At 35.7% G+C, this 17500-nt stretch overlaps 1 protein-coding gene across 1 annotated transcript in view; it reads left to right on the top strand.

Moving 5' to 3' along the window:
- The first annotated feature begins 6231 nt into the window (after nucleotides 1-6231).
- pth1r (parathyroid hormone 1 receptor) overlaps nucleotides 6232-17500 on the top strand; it is a 111476-nt gene continuing 100207 nt past the window's right edge. Inside the window, exon 1 of the mRNA XM_087810414.1 lies at nucleotides 6232-6915. Coding sequence (XP_087666540.1) covers nucleotides 6853-6915 — 63 coding nt within the window. The 5' untranslated portion in view covers nucleotides 6232-6852. The remainder of the gene's footprint in view (nucleotides 6916-17500) is intronic.

Raw genomic sequence — 17500 nt, forward strand, 5'->3', positions numbered from 1 at the left:
CATGATCTGCTGAGCAGTCGAGGTCCTACAGGGGGCAGCATTGAGCCATGTGACCATAAATGATTTCAAGTCAATACTCAATAAATAACCAAATGTCCGAATAATTGTGAATAAATATCAGAATTTTGAAATAAATCAATAACAATAATAAGTAGTTTAGTTTTACTTTTGTGGAAGAAATATTTATCTGTTTTTTCATCCTTTTTTTATTTATTTATTTGTACATGTACATTATATTTATTATATTATATTACATTTAATTATTTATAAATTATGTAACGTATTTTTATTTATTTATTTGTACATTAAGTCTAATATTTATTAATATAAATATAGTACGTATGACGTGCTCATCAAGGCAGAAGTAGACGATCCTTGGTTGATGTTTGGCGACTAAATACATTAAAAAATATATAAATAAATATGTTTATAAATACGTTCATAAATACACAGATAAATAGCACAATAATAAAACCATTTCATTTATTTATAACAACCTTTTTATAGTCATATATTTAAACATGTATCATGAAGCTTCATCATCACTACACAGTATTATTATGTAAGGTATGGTAGAACTTTATTGATCCCTCAGGAGGTCTCCGTTCGGGAAATTGTTTAAATTAATTTAATTGTTATGTGTTCGTCTGGAAGTACAATTTCTGAACTTTCAAAACGATAAGATGCTAATTATAGGATGTTAACTATAGGATTATAACGATAAGATTCCAACGATAAGATGCTAACTATAGGATGATAACTATAGGATTATGACCATAAGATGCCAATGATAAGATGATAACTATAGGATACTAAGTATAGGATGCTAACGATAAGATGCTAACTATGGGATGCTAATTATAGGATGTTAACTATAGGATTATAACGATAAGATTCCAACGATAAGATGCTAACTATAGGATGATAACTATAGGATTATGACCATAAGATGCCAATGATAAGATGATAACTATAGGATGCTAACTATAGGATGCTAACGATAAGATGCTAACTATAAGATGCTAACTCTAAAATGCTAACTATAGGATTCTAACGTTAAGATTCTAACGATAAGACGCTAACTATATGATGCTAACTATAGGATGCTAACGATAAGATGTTAACTATAAGATGCTAACTATAAGATGCTAAAATAGAATAAAATTCGTACAACCTGAGATTATGATCATCAGGGGTTCTACTTCATTTGGTGCTCGCCCTCTAACCGCTTCGCTATTGGTTTAAACCCAAGGCGAGACCGACGGAATCAATGCACTCTCCTGCAACACCCTGTGGAAGAACCACTTAAGCTGCCACGCCACTGGGGGAACGTGAGAAAACCCAGGCATCAAGGTGCCCTGGTGCGTCCCTTCCATGGTGTTTCTCTGCCGCCAAACGTGACGCCATCCATGGCGCCGGTCTTTCTTGACAACGCTGTGGGGGAAGGAACAACCTCCGGTCAACATAGACAAGTCAGGTCTATTTTCACTAACCTCCTCAGCTTTCAAACCCGGACCGGCGCAAAATGTCAACACGGAAGTGAAGTTAACACAGTTGAGTAAGCCGGTCTCGTGGACCTCTGCTCATAGGAGAACCGGCTCTCTGGAGATCCTGATCTCGAAACCGGGTGTTCAAACATGTCACCACATGTCCCGTCATCAGGGGCAGTAGTTCCGCGACCCGAAGGATCCCAGTACGGCGTGAAACCCGCGGTGCATAGTAGTGCCGGGACGCACAGTACCATGGCACTCCCACCCAGAAACACCGGGACACCAAACCCAGAACCGGCTGCTCTCGACACTCTTGTCGGGGAGAATAAACAGCCTCCAGTCAGCATAATGAGTTTCCGTATTCTTACCTCATCAGATGACGAAACCCGCCGGACCGGCACAAATGTCACTAGGAAGTGAGTTAACACAGCTGATCGAGCCGGTCTCGCGGACCTCTGTGTCTTAAAGGGCAATAAAAGACAGTGATCGGGTTCTGTCCCTCGTCTGTGTGGACGGACATGAAAGAACGGACTAGCATTAGCAGCCAAGACTTCGAAACAATCGAGTAACTTCCTGTCAGAGGCTTGAAGCTGCTCTGCCAGTTACACTCTCATGATCAACCACAGAAGAATCATCTGTATCATGTCCTCTACTGCCTTAAAGTCTACTTCATAGAAGGAGGACGTCGCTCACCCACAGCTGCTGCATTATAGGTGATCGTTTTCCAGGCGTCTGAACACTGAGCTGAACCGACACCTGCTGAGCCACATCCGACTTCTGTGTCCAAGAGGTCCGGCTCCATCATAGGAAAATTCTCTCAACGGACCTCCGGGGATATTCCTTAAAATCTCAAAAATATGGACGAACTCACCACAGATGTCGATGTTACAGCCGAGCAGATCCCGGAACCTCCTCCAGGAGAGCATATGCACGAGTCACCCTGAGGAGCCTCGGTGGTTCTCCTCTACCTCACCTGCAGTTCACTGAAGAAGTAAGTAAGTAATGAGGGCATGGAGTTCACTGCAGGAGCGCCGTGTTCTCTGCAAGAGATACTTACCTCGTGGCCAATCATCTCCCTGCAGTGAGCCGTGTGTTAAACACCTGTCGTCCTCCTCGTCTCTTCAGGATCGAGGGACGTCTCAGCTCCACTCAGCTCCACTCATCAGGGCAAGAAACCTTCTTCTTCTCATCATGTAGGAACGTTCTCACTGTCAGGAGGACTGCAGCTGGATGACAAGTTCATTAGGCTTCCTCAGAGACGAGGCCGTACCTCGGGGGTAAACCAATAGCGAAGCGGTTAGAGGGCGGAGCACCTAATGAAGTAGAACTTATAATCAAACAATGAGTCACTGAGTTGTTACTTCTTGAGTCACTGAGTTGTTACTTCTTGAGTCACTGAGTTGTTACTTCTTGAGTCACTGAGTTGTTAGTTCTTGAGTCACTGAGTTGTTAGTTCTTGAGTCACTGAGTTGTTACTTCTTGAGTCACTGAGTTGTTACTTCTTGAGTCACTGAGTTGTTACTTCTTGAGTCACTGAGTTGTTAGTTCTTGAGTCACTGAGTTGTTACTTCTTGAGTCACTGAGTTGTTAGTTCTTGAGTCACTGAGTTGTTAGTTCTTGAGTCACTGAGTTGTTAGTTCTTGAGTCACTGAGTTGTTACTTCTTGAGTCACTGAGTTGTTAGTTCTTGAGTCACTGAGTTGTTACTTCTTGAGTCACTGAGTTGTTACTTCTTGAGTCACTGAGTTGTTACTTCTTGAGTCACTGAGTTGTTAGTTCTTGAGTCACTGAGTTGTTACTTCTTGAGTCACTGAGTTGTTACTTCTTGAGTCACTGAGTTGTTACTTCTTGAGTCACTGAGTTGTTAGTTCTTGAGTCACTGAGTTGTTACTTCTTGAGTCACTGAGTTGTTACTTCTTGAGTCACTGAGTTGTTACTTCTTGAGTCACTGAGTTGTTAGTTCTTGAGTCACTGAGTTGTTACTTCTTGAGTCACTGAGTTGTTACTTCTTGAGTCACTGAGTTGTTAGTTCTTGAGTCACTGAGTTGTTACTTCTTGAGTCACTGAGTTGTTACTTCTTGAGTCACTGAGTTGTTAGTTCTTGAGTCACTGAGTTGTTAGTTCTTGAGTCACTGAGTTGTTAGTTCTTGAGTCACTGAGTTGTTACTTCTTGAGTCACTGAGTTGTTAGTTCTTGAGTCACTGAGTTGTTAGTTCTTGAGTCACTGAGTTGTTAGTTCTTGAGTCACTGAGTTGTTAGTTCTTGAGTCACTGAGTTGTTAGTTCTTGAGTCACTGAGTTGTTAGTTCTTGAGTCACTGAGTTGTTAGTTCTTGAGTCACTGAGTTGTTAGTTCTTGAGTCACTGAGTTGTTAGTTCATCAAATATGTTTTATTAATTACTGATGATTCATTAATTCATTCATATGTTATTTATAAGAAATATAATTTTCATAAAAAGGAGAGTTTTAAATAAAAAAATGATTTAATTTCATCTTTTTAACTTGATTGATTATGTTTTCTTTCAGTTGAACTAATGTGTGAATGTTTCTCTTTGTGTGTTTATTATTATTTAAAACATTAATGAGTCACAAAATGAATCACTTGTGTCTTTTCACTCCTTATTTATTATTATAATTATAATAATAATGATTTATTATTAGTGTAATTACTGTTATTATTGTTATTATTATGATGTATTATTGTGATGAACTGATCATTAATAGTGTTATTATCATTGTTATAAACTGATAATTAATAGTGTTATTATTATTGTTATGAACTGATCATTAATAGTGTTATTATCATTGTTATGAACTGATCATTAATAGTGTTATTATCATTGTTATGAACTGATCATTAATAGTGTTATTATCATTGTTATGAACTGATCATTAATAGTGTTATTATTATTGTTATGAACTGATCATGAATAGTGTTATTATTATTGTTATTAACTGATCATGAATAGTGTTATTATTATTGTTATTAACTGATCATGAATAGTGTTATTATTATTGTTATTAACTGATCATGAATAGTGTTATTATCATTGTTATGAACTGATAATTAATAGTGTTATTATTATTGTTATGAACTGATCATTAATAGTGTTATTATCATTGTTATGAACTGATAATTAATAGTGTTATTATTATTGTTATGAACTGATAATTAATAGTGTTATTATCATTGTTATGAACTGATAATTAATAGTGTTATTATTATTGTTATGAACTGATCATTAATAGTGTTATTATTATTGTCATGAAATGATCATTAATAGTTTTATTATCATTGTTATGAACTGATAATTAATAGTGTTATTATTATTGTTATGAACTGATCATTAATAGTGTTATTATTATTGTTATGAACTGATCATTAATAGTGTTATTATCATTGTTATGAACTGATCATTAATAGTGTTATTATTATTGTTATGAACTGATCATTAATAGTGTTATTATTATTGTCATGAAATGATCATTAATAGTTTTATTATCATTGTTATGAACTGATCATTAATAGTGTTATTATTATTAAATGATGATTAATATTGTTATTATTATTGTTATGAACTGATCATTAATAGTGTTATTATTATTGTTATTAACTGATCATGAATAGTGTTATTATCATTGTTATGAACTGATAATTAATAGTGTTATTATTATTGTTATGAACTGATCATTAATAGTGTTATTATTATTGTCATGAAATGATCATTAATAGTTTTATTATCATTGTTATGAACTGATCATTAATAGTGTTATTATTATTAAATGATGATTAATATTGTTATTATTATTGTTATGAACTGATCATTAATAGTGTTATTATCATTGTTATGAACTGATCATTAATAGTGTTATTATTATTGTTATGAACTGATTATTAATAGTGTTATTATTATTGTTATGAACTGATCATTAATAGTGTTATTATTATTGTTATGAACTGATCATTAATAGTATTATTATTATTGTTATGAACTGATCATTAATAGTATTATTATCATTGTTATGAATGATCATTAATAGTATTATTATCATTGTTATGAACTGATCATTAATAGTATTATTATTATTGTTATGAACTGATCATTAATAGTGTTATTATTATTGTTATGAACTGATCATTAATAGTGTTATTATCATTGTTATGAACTGATCATTAATAGTGTTATTATTATTGTTATGAACTGATTATTAATAGTGTTATTATCATTGTTATGAACTGATCATTAATAGTGTTATTATCATTGTTATGAACTGATCATTAATAGTATTATTATCATTGTTATGAACTGATCATTAATAGTATTATTATCATTGTTATGAACTGATCATTAATAGTATTATTATCATTGTTATGAATGATCATTAATAGTGTTATTATCATTGTTATGAATGATCATTAATAGTGTTATTATTAAATGATGATTATTGTTGTCACTACACGTAAGAAACGACGCTCCTTCAGGCAGAACTGAGCTCCTGCAGAGGAAAAAGTCTTCTGGCAGCAGCTGTGATGTGTTGAATGTACAGTTTGTTTGAGGGGTGAGAAAATATGTCACTTTTCAGACTCGTGGTTTCGCTCCAACGTAAGAGGCTGTGAGCCAATCAGAGGCCGCGACGCTGCTCGTACCTGCCTCCGTCACGCCCCCTTCTTTCCATCCACACATCACACGAGCTGCTCGCGCGCACACATCTGGATCCCAGTCCAGCGGTTCTTCTCGACCCTCTCAGACACTTGACCCGCGGGATGGACTGACCGGGTCGAGGCTCGAGCGGAACCAGAGCCGAGGGTTCGAGTCCGAGAAGATTGAGGAGAAAAATCCAGCCTCGGTTTCTACAAAGAACCATTTGAACTTCTCACCGCAGAGCGACTGAAATACTTCTGACATGTGGATGTGATTTCACCAGCGAGAGGACGAGAAGAAGGAGAAGAAGAAGGAGAAGAAGAAGGAGAAGAACGAGGAGGAGAAGGAGGAGGAGAAGGAGGAGAAGAAGAAGGAGAAGAAGGAGAAGAACGAGGAGAACGAGGAGAAGGAGAAGAAGAAGAAGAAGGAAGAGGAAAAGAAGGATAAAAAGGAGAAGAAGAAGGAGTAGAAGAAGGAGAAGACAGCAGATGCGAGGAGAGCACAGATGACAGGACTTTAAAGAACATGACAGATGTTCCTCCAGCGGTGAGAAGACTCTCTGATCCACATGGAGTGAGGAACACGAGACAAGTCTGTGAACTTTAGAGACTCAAGATCTTCATCTTTTCATCGAAGCATCAGCAGCATCTCCAGCATCTCCAGCATCTCCAGCATCTCCAGCATCTCCAGCATCTCCAGCATCTCCAGGAACCTTGAAGTGATGATGATGGGATTCAGTCTTTATCACCTGGACTTCCTGCTCGTCTTCAGCAGCCTGTGCCTGGTGAGTGATGCTCTCTCTCTTTTTTATCCTTCTTTCTCTCTCTATCCTTCTCTCTCTCTGTCTCTCTTTCTTTCTTTCTTTCTCTCTTTCTTTCTTTTTATCCTCCTTTCTCTCTCTCTTTCTTTCTTTCTCTCTCTCTTTCTCTTTCTTTCTCTCTTTCTGTTGTTCTGTCTTTCTCTTTTTCTTTATCCTTCTTTCTTTCTCTCTTTCTATCCTTCTCTCTTTCTATCCTTCTCTCTTTCTTTCTCTCTCTCTTTCTCTCTTTCTTTTTCTTTCTCTCTTGCTTTCTTTCTTTCTTACTCTCTTTCTTCCTCTCTTTCTTTCTGTCTTTCTGTTTTTTGTCTTTCTTTCTATCTTTCTTTCTTTCTCTTATTCTTTTTCTCTTTCTTTCTTTCTTTCTTTCTTTCCGTCTTTCTTTTTCTTTCTTTCTTTCTTTCTTTCTTTCTGTCTGTCCTTCTTTCTGTCTTTCTTTTTCTTTCTTTCTGTCTTTCTGTCTCTCGTTCTTCCTGTCTTTCTCTCTGTCTGACTTTCTTTCTTTCTTTCTGTCTCTCCTTCTTTCTCTCTCTCTCTCCCGACAGCTTTTCTAAAGCAGGCTGGTTGACGAGTGTGTTTTGACACAACAAGCTGCTGTGATTAGTGAGTGTTGTGTTGTTGTTGTTGGTGTCGCTCTCACACAAACAAACACAAACACACACACGCACTCCACACGCAATCTATCGCTACAAATATAAAACAGATAAAAAGGTTTTTGAAAAAGTTTATTCTCCTTCTTACAACTGTGTTTTAGTTTTGATGCTTCATTTTAATTTAAATTGATTTAAATCTTGTATAAAATGGTCAAATCTTGAACTTCATTCACGAGTAAAATAACAGTTTATGTTGCAACACATCCTGTTTTCATAAAACATTTATTTCACATTAAATAAATCACTCATAAATAAATTAATGACTATTTCTGCGTTTTAATTAATTTAATTTCTTATTTTAATCCCAAAATATATCCTGACAAAAACCCACAAAATGATGTCATATTGTTGTGATTTTATAAATCCAAGATTAACATGTTTGATGATAATAATGTTTCATTTCTTTTATTCAGAGATTCAACAGATACGCGTGTAAAAACCTAATTAATAATTAAGTGTTTATTACAAAATGTCAAATGAAACTGGACTTCATTGATATACAAGCAAAGTACAGTAGAAGAGACTGTTGTATTCTGCACACTTTGTGCTGCATGGCTTTCCAGGGTGTCCCCTGCATCTCCTCCTATCACGCTGAGACATGAAATAGATTGATAGAAATGATGGAAAAGGATGGAAACAATATAAATGATAGAAAACAATAGAAAACAATAGAAATGATAGAAAATTATAGAAATAAAAGAAAACGATAGAAATAATAGAAAATTATAGAAAACCATAGAAACGATAGAAATTATATAAAATGATAGAAACAATAGAAAATATTAGTAATTATAGAAAATGATAGAAACGATAGAAAATGATAGAAAAGGATAGAAACGATAGAAACCGATAGAAATGATAGAAATGGTAGAAATTATAGAAAATGATACAAATTATAGAAATGATAGAAAATGATAGAAAACGATAGAAAATGATAGAAACGATAGGAAATGATAGAAACAATAGAAACCGATAGAAATGATAGAAATGGTAGAAATGGTAGAAATGATAGAAAATGATAGAAACGATAGAAATGATAGAAAATGATAGAAAACGATAGAACATGATAGAAACTATAGGAAATGATAGAAACGATAGAAACCGATAGAAAATGATAGAAACGATAGAAATGATAGAAAACAATACAAACGATAGAAATGATGGAAAAGATTAGAAATGATAGAAAACGATAGAAAATGATAGAAACAATAGGAAACGATAGAAATGATAGAAAACAATATAAACGATAGAAATGATGGAAAAGATTAGAAATGATAGAAAACGATAGAAAATGATAGAAACAATAGGAAACGATAGAAATGATAGAAAACAATAGAAACGATAGAAATGATGGAAAAGATTAGAAATGATAGAAAACTATAGAAATTATAGAAAACCATAGAAAACCATAGAAACCATAGAAAGAACCTGTCTTTGTGATTTCACGTCTGTGCAGCTCCAGAGGTTTATTTGTGGACGTGTTGCTCCAGTGATCAACTGTATTCTCTGCACACACTGATGTACACACTGATGTACACACTGATGTACACACTGATGCACACACTGATGTACACACTGATGTACACACTGATGTACACACTGATGTACACACTGATGTACACACTGGTGTACACACTGATGCATGATTTCCCTCCTGGTGCTGCTCTACACACATTGACGCTGGTGTGTGTTTTGGCCGAGGGTTGTGTCTTCATGTGGTTACGTCGAGGCTCGCAGAACAATTCCAACATAGACGAGTATTTTCAGCTTCAGCATCACGACAGTCGCTCCTCAGTGTGTGACCATGTTTCCCTTCGCCGTGTTTTCTTTACAAAAAACACATATTTATGTGGTTTTTTCACCTAAATCCAGAGTAATTTTGATGAATGTCATGAGCAACAGTCACACGTCTGTGTCTGCAGTTAAAAAAAGCTTCTGCATCAAAATGTCTCTTTTTATTTGTCGACAATTTGTCGGACGTCGTGAATTTAACGTACGTTTCTCACAGTGTATTTTCACTTTATGAGACGTTTAAATAAAGTTAATTCAAACGACGTTTAACCTGAAATGTTCTTGAAAACAGTTGATTCAACAATGACTCCATTCAGATTTAATTAAAGATTTTAACACATTTTCCTTAGAGGTTCAACATATAAACGTGTTTAATATTATATATAAAAGTAGAAATGAAAGTTAATATTTGTTCTCATGTTCAAAGACAATAATACATAAATATATAATAAATAAATAATCTAGTTAGGATCAAATAAATGTATCAACCCGGACAACAGACATAAAGTTCATTAAAATAAAAGGTTAAAGTCATTAAAAACATATGTAGAAACACATCAGAGTTTAATGTTTTTTGCAAACATATTCTTTTAATAATTAACTTGTTGTTGAATGAATTCTGATCATGTTTCATTTTCTTTATTATCACATTAACACGACCATAAAGACATATATTCAAATGTACAATTGTCTTTTGCTTGGTTTATTTTTGTGTGTTAATAACACACAATATTTAAGTAGAAATTCTAACATTTATTAGATTATTAAAATATATTTAGGGAAATATATTTTACATATATATTCACTATTTTTTAAAATTAAAAAAAGTTAATTAAATTACATTTAAAAGGAGTTCAGACATAAATGATATAAATGTGTGACTGTGGAGTTTCCGTGAGACTCAGACCAGGACAGACCAGGACAGACCAGGACAGACCAGCTCAGACCAGGACAGACCAGGACAGACCAGGACAGACCAGCTCAGACCAGGACAGACCAGGACAGACCAGCTCAGACCAGGACAGACCAGGACAGACCAGGACAGACCAGCTCAGACCAGGACAGACCAGGACAGACCAGAACAGACCAGCTCAGACCAGGACAGACCAGGACAGACCAGCTCAGACCAGGACAGACCAGCTCAGACCAGCTCAGACCAGGACAGACCAGGACAGACCAGCTCAGACCAGGACAGACCAGCTCAGACCAGGACAGACCAGCTCAGACCAGGACAGACCAGCTCAGACCAGCTCAGACCAGGACAGACCAGCTCAGACCAGGACAGACCAGCTCAGACCAGGACAGACCAGGAAAGACCAGGACAGACCAGGACAGACCAGGACAGACCAGCTCAGACCAGCTCAGACCAGGACAGACCAGGACAGACCAGCTCAGACCAGGACAGACCAGCTCAGACCAGGACAGACCAGCTCAGACCAGGACAGACCAGCTCAGACCAGGACAGACCAGGACAGACCAGCTCAGACCAGCTCAGACCAGGACAGACCAGGACAGACCAGGACAGACCAGGACAGACCAGGACAGACCAGCTCAGACCAGGACAGACCAGGACAGACCAGGACAGACCAGGACAGACCAGGACAGACCAGCTCAGACCAGCTCAGACCAGGACAGACCAGGACAGACCAGGACAGACCAGCTCAGACCAGGACAGACCAGGACAGACCAGGACAGACCAGGACAGACCAGGACAGACCAGCTCAGACCAGGACAGACCAGGACAGGAAGTGCATCTTCGTGTCCCTGGCGACGGTGTTGACGGTGTCGACGACGCTCTCGCGGCCCCTGAGGGGCCACAGTTTGACAGTGAAAGTCAAAAGACGGCAGCAAATGTCAAGTCTTGTTCCAGGCGTGTGTTGAAAAGCAGAGGAAGTGACTCTTCAAGAAACATCTTAAGACATTTTTATTTGTTCAGGCTTTTCCTTGATTTTCTGGAACTCCTGTTGTGTTATCAGTATTATCTTGATCTTTAAAGTATATACTTTAATGAATATTGTTTAAGTTTAAGTTCTTTGTGACCCTGGCCTGGAAAAGCGCTATATAAATAAACATTACTTACTTACATACTCTTCCTGGAAAGTCTCTATATTGACAAACATGTTTATCATTCACGTCAGGTGTGGGTTTGAGTTCATGTCGAGGGTCAAAGGTTAATTTGTCGAGATTCTTTAAGAAACAAATAACATTAATCTATCAAAAAAATAAAAACATTATATATTATTTATACATTAAAATATTCAAGCTTTATTTCATTTTTCTGTTTCTATTTGAAACAACAATGACTCCTTTGAAGAAACTTTGAGAATAAGGTTTAACTTCCTTTAAAAAAATGTAATTATTCAAAACTAGCTCGAGGTAGCAGCAGCGGCTAAGCTACTATGCTAACGGTGGATCCGTGAACATGGAGGTTTGTCGTGAGGACTTGAGCCTTGATTCTCTCATGGCTGTCGAAGAACAAAACATCCAAGAAGACACTTTAAGATCCACATCATGCTCGAGGTCAGTCTGGTTTAACCTTTGAGGAGGAAATAACAGCTGAGAGTGATGTTAGCATGCTAGCGCTATCATGCTAACTGCTAATGTGACCATGTTTACGCTTTTAATTTGTTCTGAAGGAGCGGAAAATAGCGAGTTTAACTCATTTAATAATAGATTTAAGACACAAAGATCACTTGTCCTTGAAAGAAGTGAAGCAAAGTGATTTGTGACCATGTTTGCTGTCGTTGTGATACTGAGCTAACACAAGCTAACACGTTAGCTTCACTTTAAATAGACGATTTCATTGTGAACATCTTTCAAAGTGAGTTTTTCAGTTTTTAACAGTCATCAGAAGAAAGTATGGGTTTAATAGATGAAATAACATTTATACTTTATATATGTATGATTGACTGTATGATTGTTATCTGTACAATACTATTATTTTGACTAAGAAATAAAACAAATGAATCAGAATTAAAGGCAAGTATAGTTTTAGCTGTTGGTTTGTATTTTGTGCACAAAGAAGAAGAAAAATTAAAAGATATATACAAATATAAATAAAAGTCGAATAATGCAGCAATAATATCCAAAACACTGCACATGTAGAATCCACGTGTCCAAGTGTCTGCTGGACTCAAATATAATCTCCATGTGAGACACGTTGTTCAGACTTAAAACTTTCACTCAGTGTAGATACTTTGTCGTGTTGCTGTCGGACTTAAACTCAATCATCGCTTCCTCTCTAAATGTTCGTGCACTTGAACTGACTGAAGCACTTTGAGTTGAAGCAAGAATAGAAGATTCATATGTGTCAGTTTGAACAAAAGTAAATATAATAATAAGAGATTCACATGTTCTGACTGCACTTGTTCATTAGTCTGTCCTGACAGGATCAGTTGCTGTTGATTTAATGAATAAAAGTCAATATAATAATAGTAGATTCACATTAGTCTGTCCTGACACGATCAGTTGGTGTTGATTTAATGAATAAAAGTCAATATAATAATAGTAGATTCACATTAGTCTGTCCTGACACGATCAGTTGGTGTTGATTTAATGAATAAAAGTCAATATAATAATAAGAGACTCACATTAGTCTGTCCTGACACGATCAGTTGGTGTTGATTTAATGAATAAAAGTCAATATAATAATAAGAGACTCACATTAGTCTGTCCTGACACGATCAGTTGGTATTGATTTAATGAATAAAAGTCAATATAATAATAAGAGACTCACATTAGTCTGTCCTGACACGGGTCAGTCGGCTGATCCAGGATCAGTTTTGTTGGACTGGTCCTTGTGTTTCACACCTCGACAGGCAGCGACTGAAGCTCCACAGACGATCCCTTGTCCGGAGTAACAAGCAGCCTCACTACCGTGTTATTAGATTTATCAACGGAAGCGTCCTCAGGATCATGTAGAATCTCATGACCTCCAGACACTGTTTCCTCCTCGACACTTGTTTACCGCCGGCTGCCGCTCTAGACTAAGAACATATTCAGTTGTTGACGATCGAGAAACTCTCGCGAAGAGAAATTGGGTCTCGGCTGCTGAGGGGCCGGATGTGCCAGGATTTGTAGATGATGCATTAATTTAATGAGTTCCAGTTTGACCTGGATCTTGTGTTTTTGAGCCATAAGAAGCAGGCGTGACGTCATCACCATCAAATGTTTCATTTATGATGTTTTCATACTTTTCTTTAGCGTCCAAGTGACTTTAATAGTTGGATTTTTGATCAATTACAATTGATTTATTCTTTATTTTGACTTTAAATGAACTGACATGATTGTTATTAAATAAACGGAACAAAAACAATTAAGTTAATGAGACATTATTATATTATTTATTTATTATATTATATATATTATATTTAATCAAATGAAACTGTTTAATTATAATTTAAATGTAATACTTTTCTTCAAAATTATGTTTTTGATTTTATTTTTTTTAACCTGGATAAAAAATAAATGAATATTTAAAGTGGGTTTGTGAGCATTTTCATTGCAAACAAGATTTTCAAACCTGAAATGTTAATTGTGAAAAACATCTTCTATTCCAACACGTTTGGATCTTTTTGAAGTGTTTAAAGATGGTTCTGGGTCGGACTGAAACGAGGTTGTAAAGACGTATTCCCTCGTCAGCAACACATCATGGACGGCGTGATCTCAGCTCGTCTTAGCTGGTCTCCTCCCTCGTAGAACTTCCTGTGGCACATGAGAGGCTTTCAAAGCTCCACACGTCGCTGCTAATTATGGAGACCGGAACGAATCCTCATTCTTCTGAACCGCTGCTTCATTTCATTTACGTTCCTCTGGTAATGATGCCGGGATTATTTATTAATCTGATCTTGTTTGTGTTGACGCCGGAGAAGTTGGGCTTCTCTCTCAGAACTCAGAACGACGCAGTGTTTTCTTAGAGATGTCGATATAATTGATGTTTAAAAGTCAATATAATAATAATAGATTCATATTAGTCTGTCCTGACACGAACAGTTGGTGTTGATTTAATGAATAAAAGTCAATATAATAATAGTAGATTAATATTAGTCTGTCCTGACACGATCAGTTGGTGTTGATTTAATGAATAAAAGTCAATATAATAATAAGAGACTCACATTAGTCTGTCCTGACACGATCAGTTGGTGTTGATTTAATGAATAAAAGTCAATATAATAATAAGAGACTCACATTAGTCTGTCCTGACACGATCAGTTGGTGTTGATTTAATGAATAAAAGTCAATATAATAATAAGAGACTCACATTAGTCTGTCCTGACACGATCAGTTGGTGTTGATTTAATGAATAAAAGTCAATATAATAATAAGAGACTCACATTAGTCTGTCCTGACACGATCAGTTGGTGTTGATTTAATGAATAAAAGTCAATATAATAATAAGAGACTCACATTAGTCTGTCCTGACACGATCAGTTGCTGTTGATTTAATGAATAAAAGTCAATATAATAATAAGAGACTCACATTAGTCTGTCCTGACACGATCAGTTGGTGTTGATTTAATGAATAAAAGTCAATATAATAATAAGAGACTCACATTAGTCTGTCCTGACACGATCAGTTGGTGTTGATTTAATGAATAAAAGTCAATATAATAATAGTAGACTCACATTAGTCTGTCCTGACACGATCAGTTGCTGTTGATTTAATGAATAAAAGTCAATATAATAATAAGAGACTCACATTAGTCTGTCCTGACACGATCAGTTGGTGTTGATTTAATGAATAAAAGTCAATATAATAATAAGAGACTCACATTAGTCTGTCCTGACACGATCAGTTGGTGTTGATTTAATGAATAAAAGTCAATATAATAATAAGAGACTCACATTAGTCTGTCCTGACACGATCAGTTGCTGTTGATTTAATGAATAAAAGTCAATATAATAATAAGAGACTCACATTAGTCTGTCCTGACACGGGTCAGTCGGCTGATCCAGGATCAGTTTTGTTGGACTGGTCCTTGTGTTTCACACCTCGACAGGCAGCGACTGTTTAATGAAAGTATCAAGATATCACGATCACACACTTTATCACCAGCGTTGTGAACACATCTGTTACAGAAGAAACCAACGTAAAAAATATTATTAAATAAAAAAAAGTCAAAGTAAGAGGCATTACCATAGAATGATATACATTAACAACGAGTAATTATTTAAAATATATTTTCTACGTGACAAACTCATTATCCTTTATGTTACAAAATATAAATCACTCACATGTTTAGATTTTCTTTAAAAGATAAACATTTCAAACATTTAAAAAAAAAAGGTCATTATTGAAACTGTTGTTTAAAGTCAATAAACGGTCGTTCCAAGTCGTGCTTCCTTGACTCTTGAGCTTTTTCTTCTCTTTCTCGTTGCTACTGTGTTCGTCTCTGTGTTTATCTTTTAACGTTTTTACATCCATGACATGTAATATTAACACCTTGATGTTGCTGATGCTTTTCATTGTCGTTGTCGACGATCTCCGGAAAGAATAGTTAACAACGATGGAAACTATGTTGTTGCTAGTGTGGCTAACAGTTAGCTGTCAGTAGCTCAAACAATCCTTTTCTTTAATTAGAAAAAAGCTTAAAAAGTGAAATGATTTCCTGCTTTGTTGAGGCGTCGTGTTTGCGACTGAAGACACGTTGACTAAATTGCATCATCTTTACATCCTGGACTTCGCTGCGAAGCTTCTAGCACTGTTTGAATTTGTGTTTTTCCATCTGAACCACAACCTTCTGAGTGAATCTTCGACAGGATCGACGTCCTCGCGGCTCCATTAGTGAACAAAAACAGACAAAGGTTCAGTCATTCAAAACGAGTCGAGTGGGCATTTTGGTTGCCATGGATACGGCGTCTTTATGTCTTCAAGACTTTAATTGACTCGAGCGACTGTTGCGAGCGTAGACTCCGTCCATGACAGGAGACGGATCTCCTTCTGGCTCGTGAACACAAGATGAATGTTGGCGTCTCTTCTTCAGAGAAAGTGATTTATGAATCCTGGAGCGAGTGTGTTTTTTTAGATCGTGATCCTCCCTCAACAACAAAACAACCCACACACTGGGCTAAATTTAAGAACACACACACACACACACACTTATTCTTTAGTTAAAGGTGCTTCTTGAGAGCGATGATCCTCAGAGTCTTCATTCATCTTCTTTACAGTTTTCACAGCTATTCAGGGAACAACATGTTAATTTGCTGCTGCAGGATCTGTTAGATGTTTGTGTTTATGAGGAACAACAAGAACGTCTACATCTGGAGTCAGTCGTGCATCTGTCGACCAGAATACTCTTGCATTGGTACCCTTGCTGGCTGGGACTGCATGGAGGAAGAAAAAAAATTGAAGAAAAGGAGAAATAGACGTGTGTGTAAAAAATAAAATACAATATAATTTAAACATCAGATAGTTTTACACTGTTTTTGAACCAAAAAAAACTTTCTTATATTTCATATATTACTTCTTTGAAAGATTTTGATTTTCTAAAACATTAATCAATAAATAATAGCGTAAAAGCTTCGGTAAATAATGGATGAAAAAAACATGAATTATTGAAAAATGTCACTCAAGACAGAATATAAAGTTAATTCAACCCTTCGTTGAACCGAATGAACAACAATATTCTGACGTAAAACATTTTTATTTGAGCTTTTCTCTGATTTTCTTTTGTCTTTCGTGACCTTTTGAAGTATATATTTTAACTGTGTATAGTTTTGATTGTTCAAGCGCTTTCAAGATAATTACTAATAACTATTACTTACTTACTTTTATCTGCCGACAAATGTATTCTGTACACATGTTCTTCATATTCTCTATATGAGTATATAATACAACCTTCTATTAAAAATGTAAAATATACAGTATATGTTAAATTCAGTTTTGTGTGTGAATGTAAAATACAGTTAAATAATCTCTACCATATCTTATATATTATATATATTCTCTGCTATATTTCTTACTTTATACTTTTGTTGGTCCTTAAAACCAAAAGACTGTAAAATAAAAGAACATAATGATCATATGTAAATGATGACATTATTAAGATACTTTTGTGTCTTTTTATGTCTTAAGATGACTTTTCTCTCTTTTTATTTATTTCATTTTT

The sequence above is a fragment of the Callionymus lyra genome, chromosome 16, assembly GCF_982586985.1.
Source record: "Callionymus lyra chromosome 16, fCalLyr1.hap1.1, whole genome shotgun sequence".
NCBI lineage: Eukaryota > Metazoa > Chordata > Actinopteri > Syngnathiformes > Callionymidae > Callionymus > Callionymus lyra.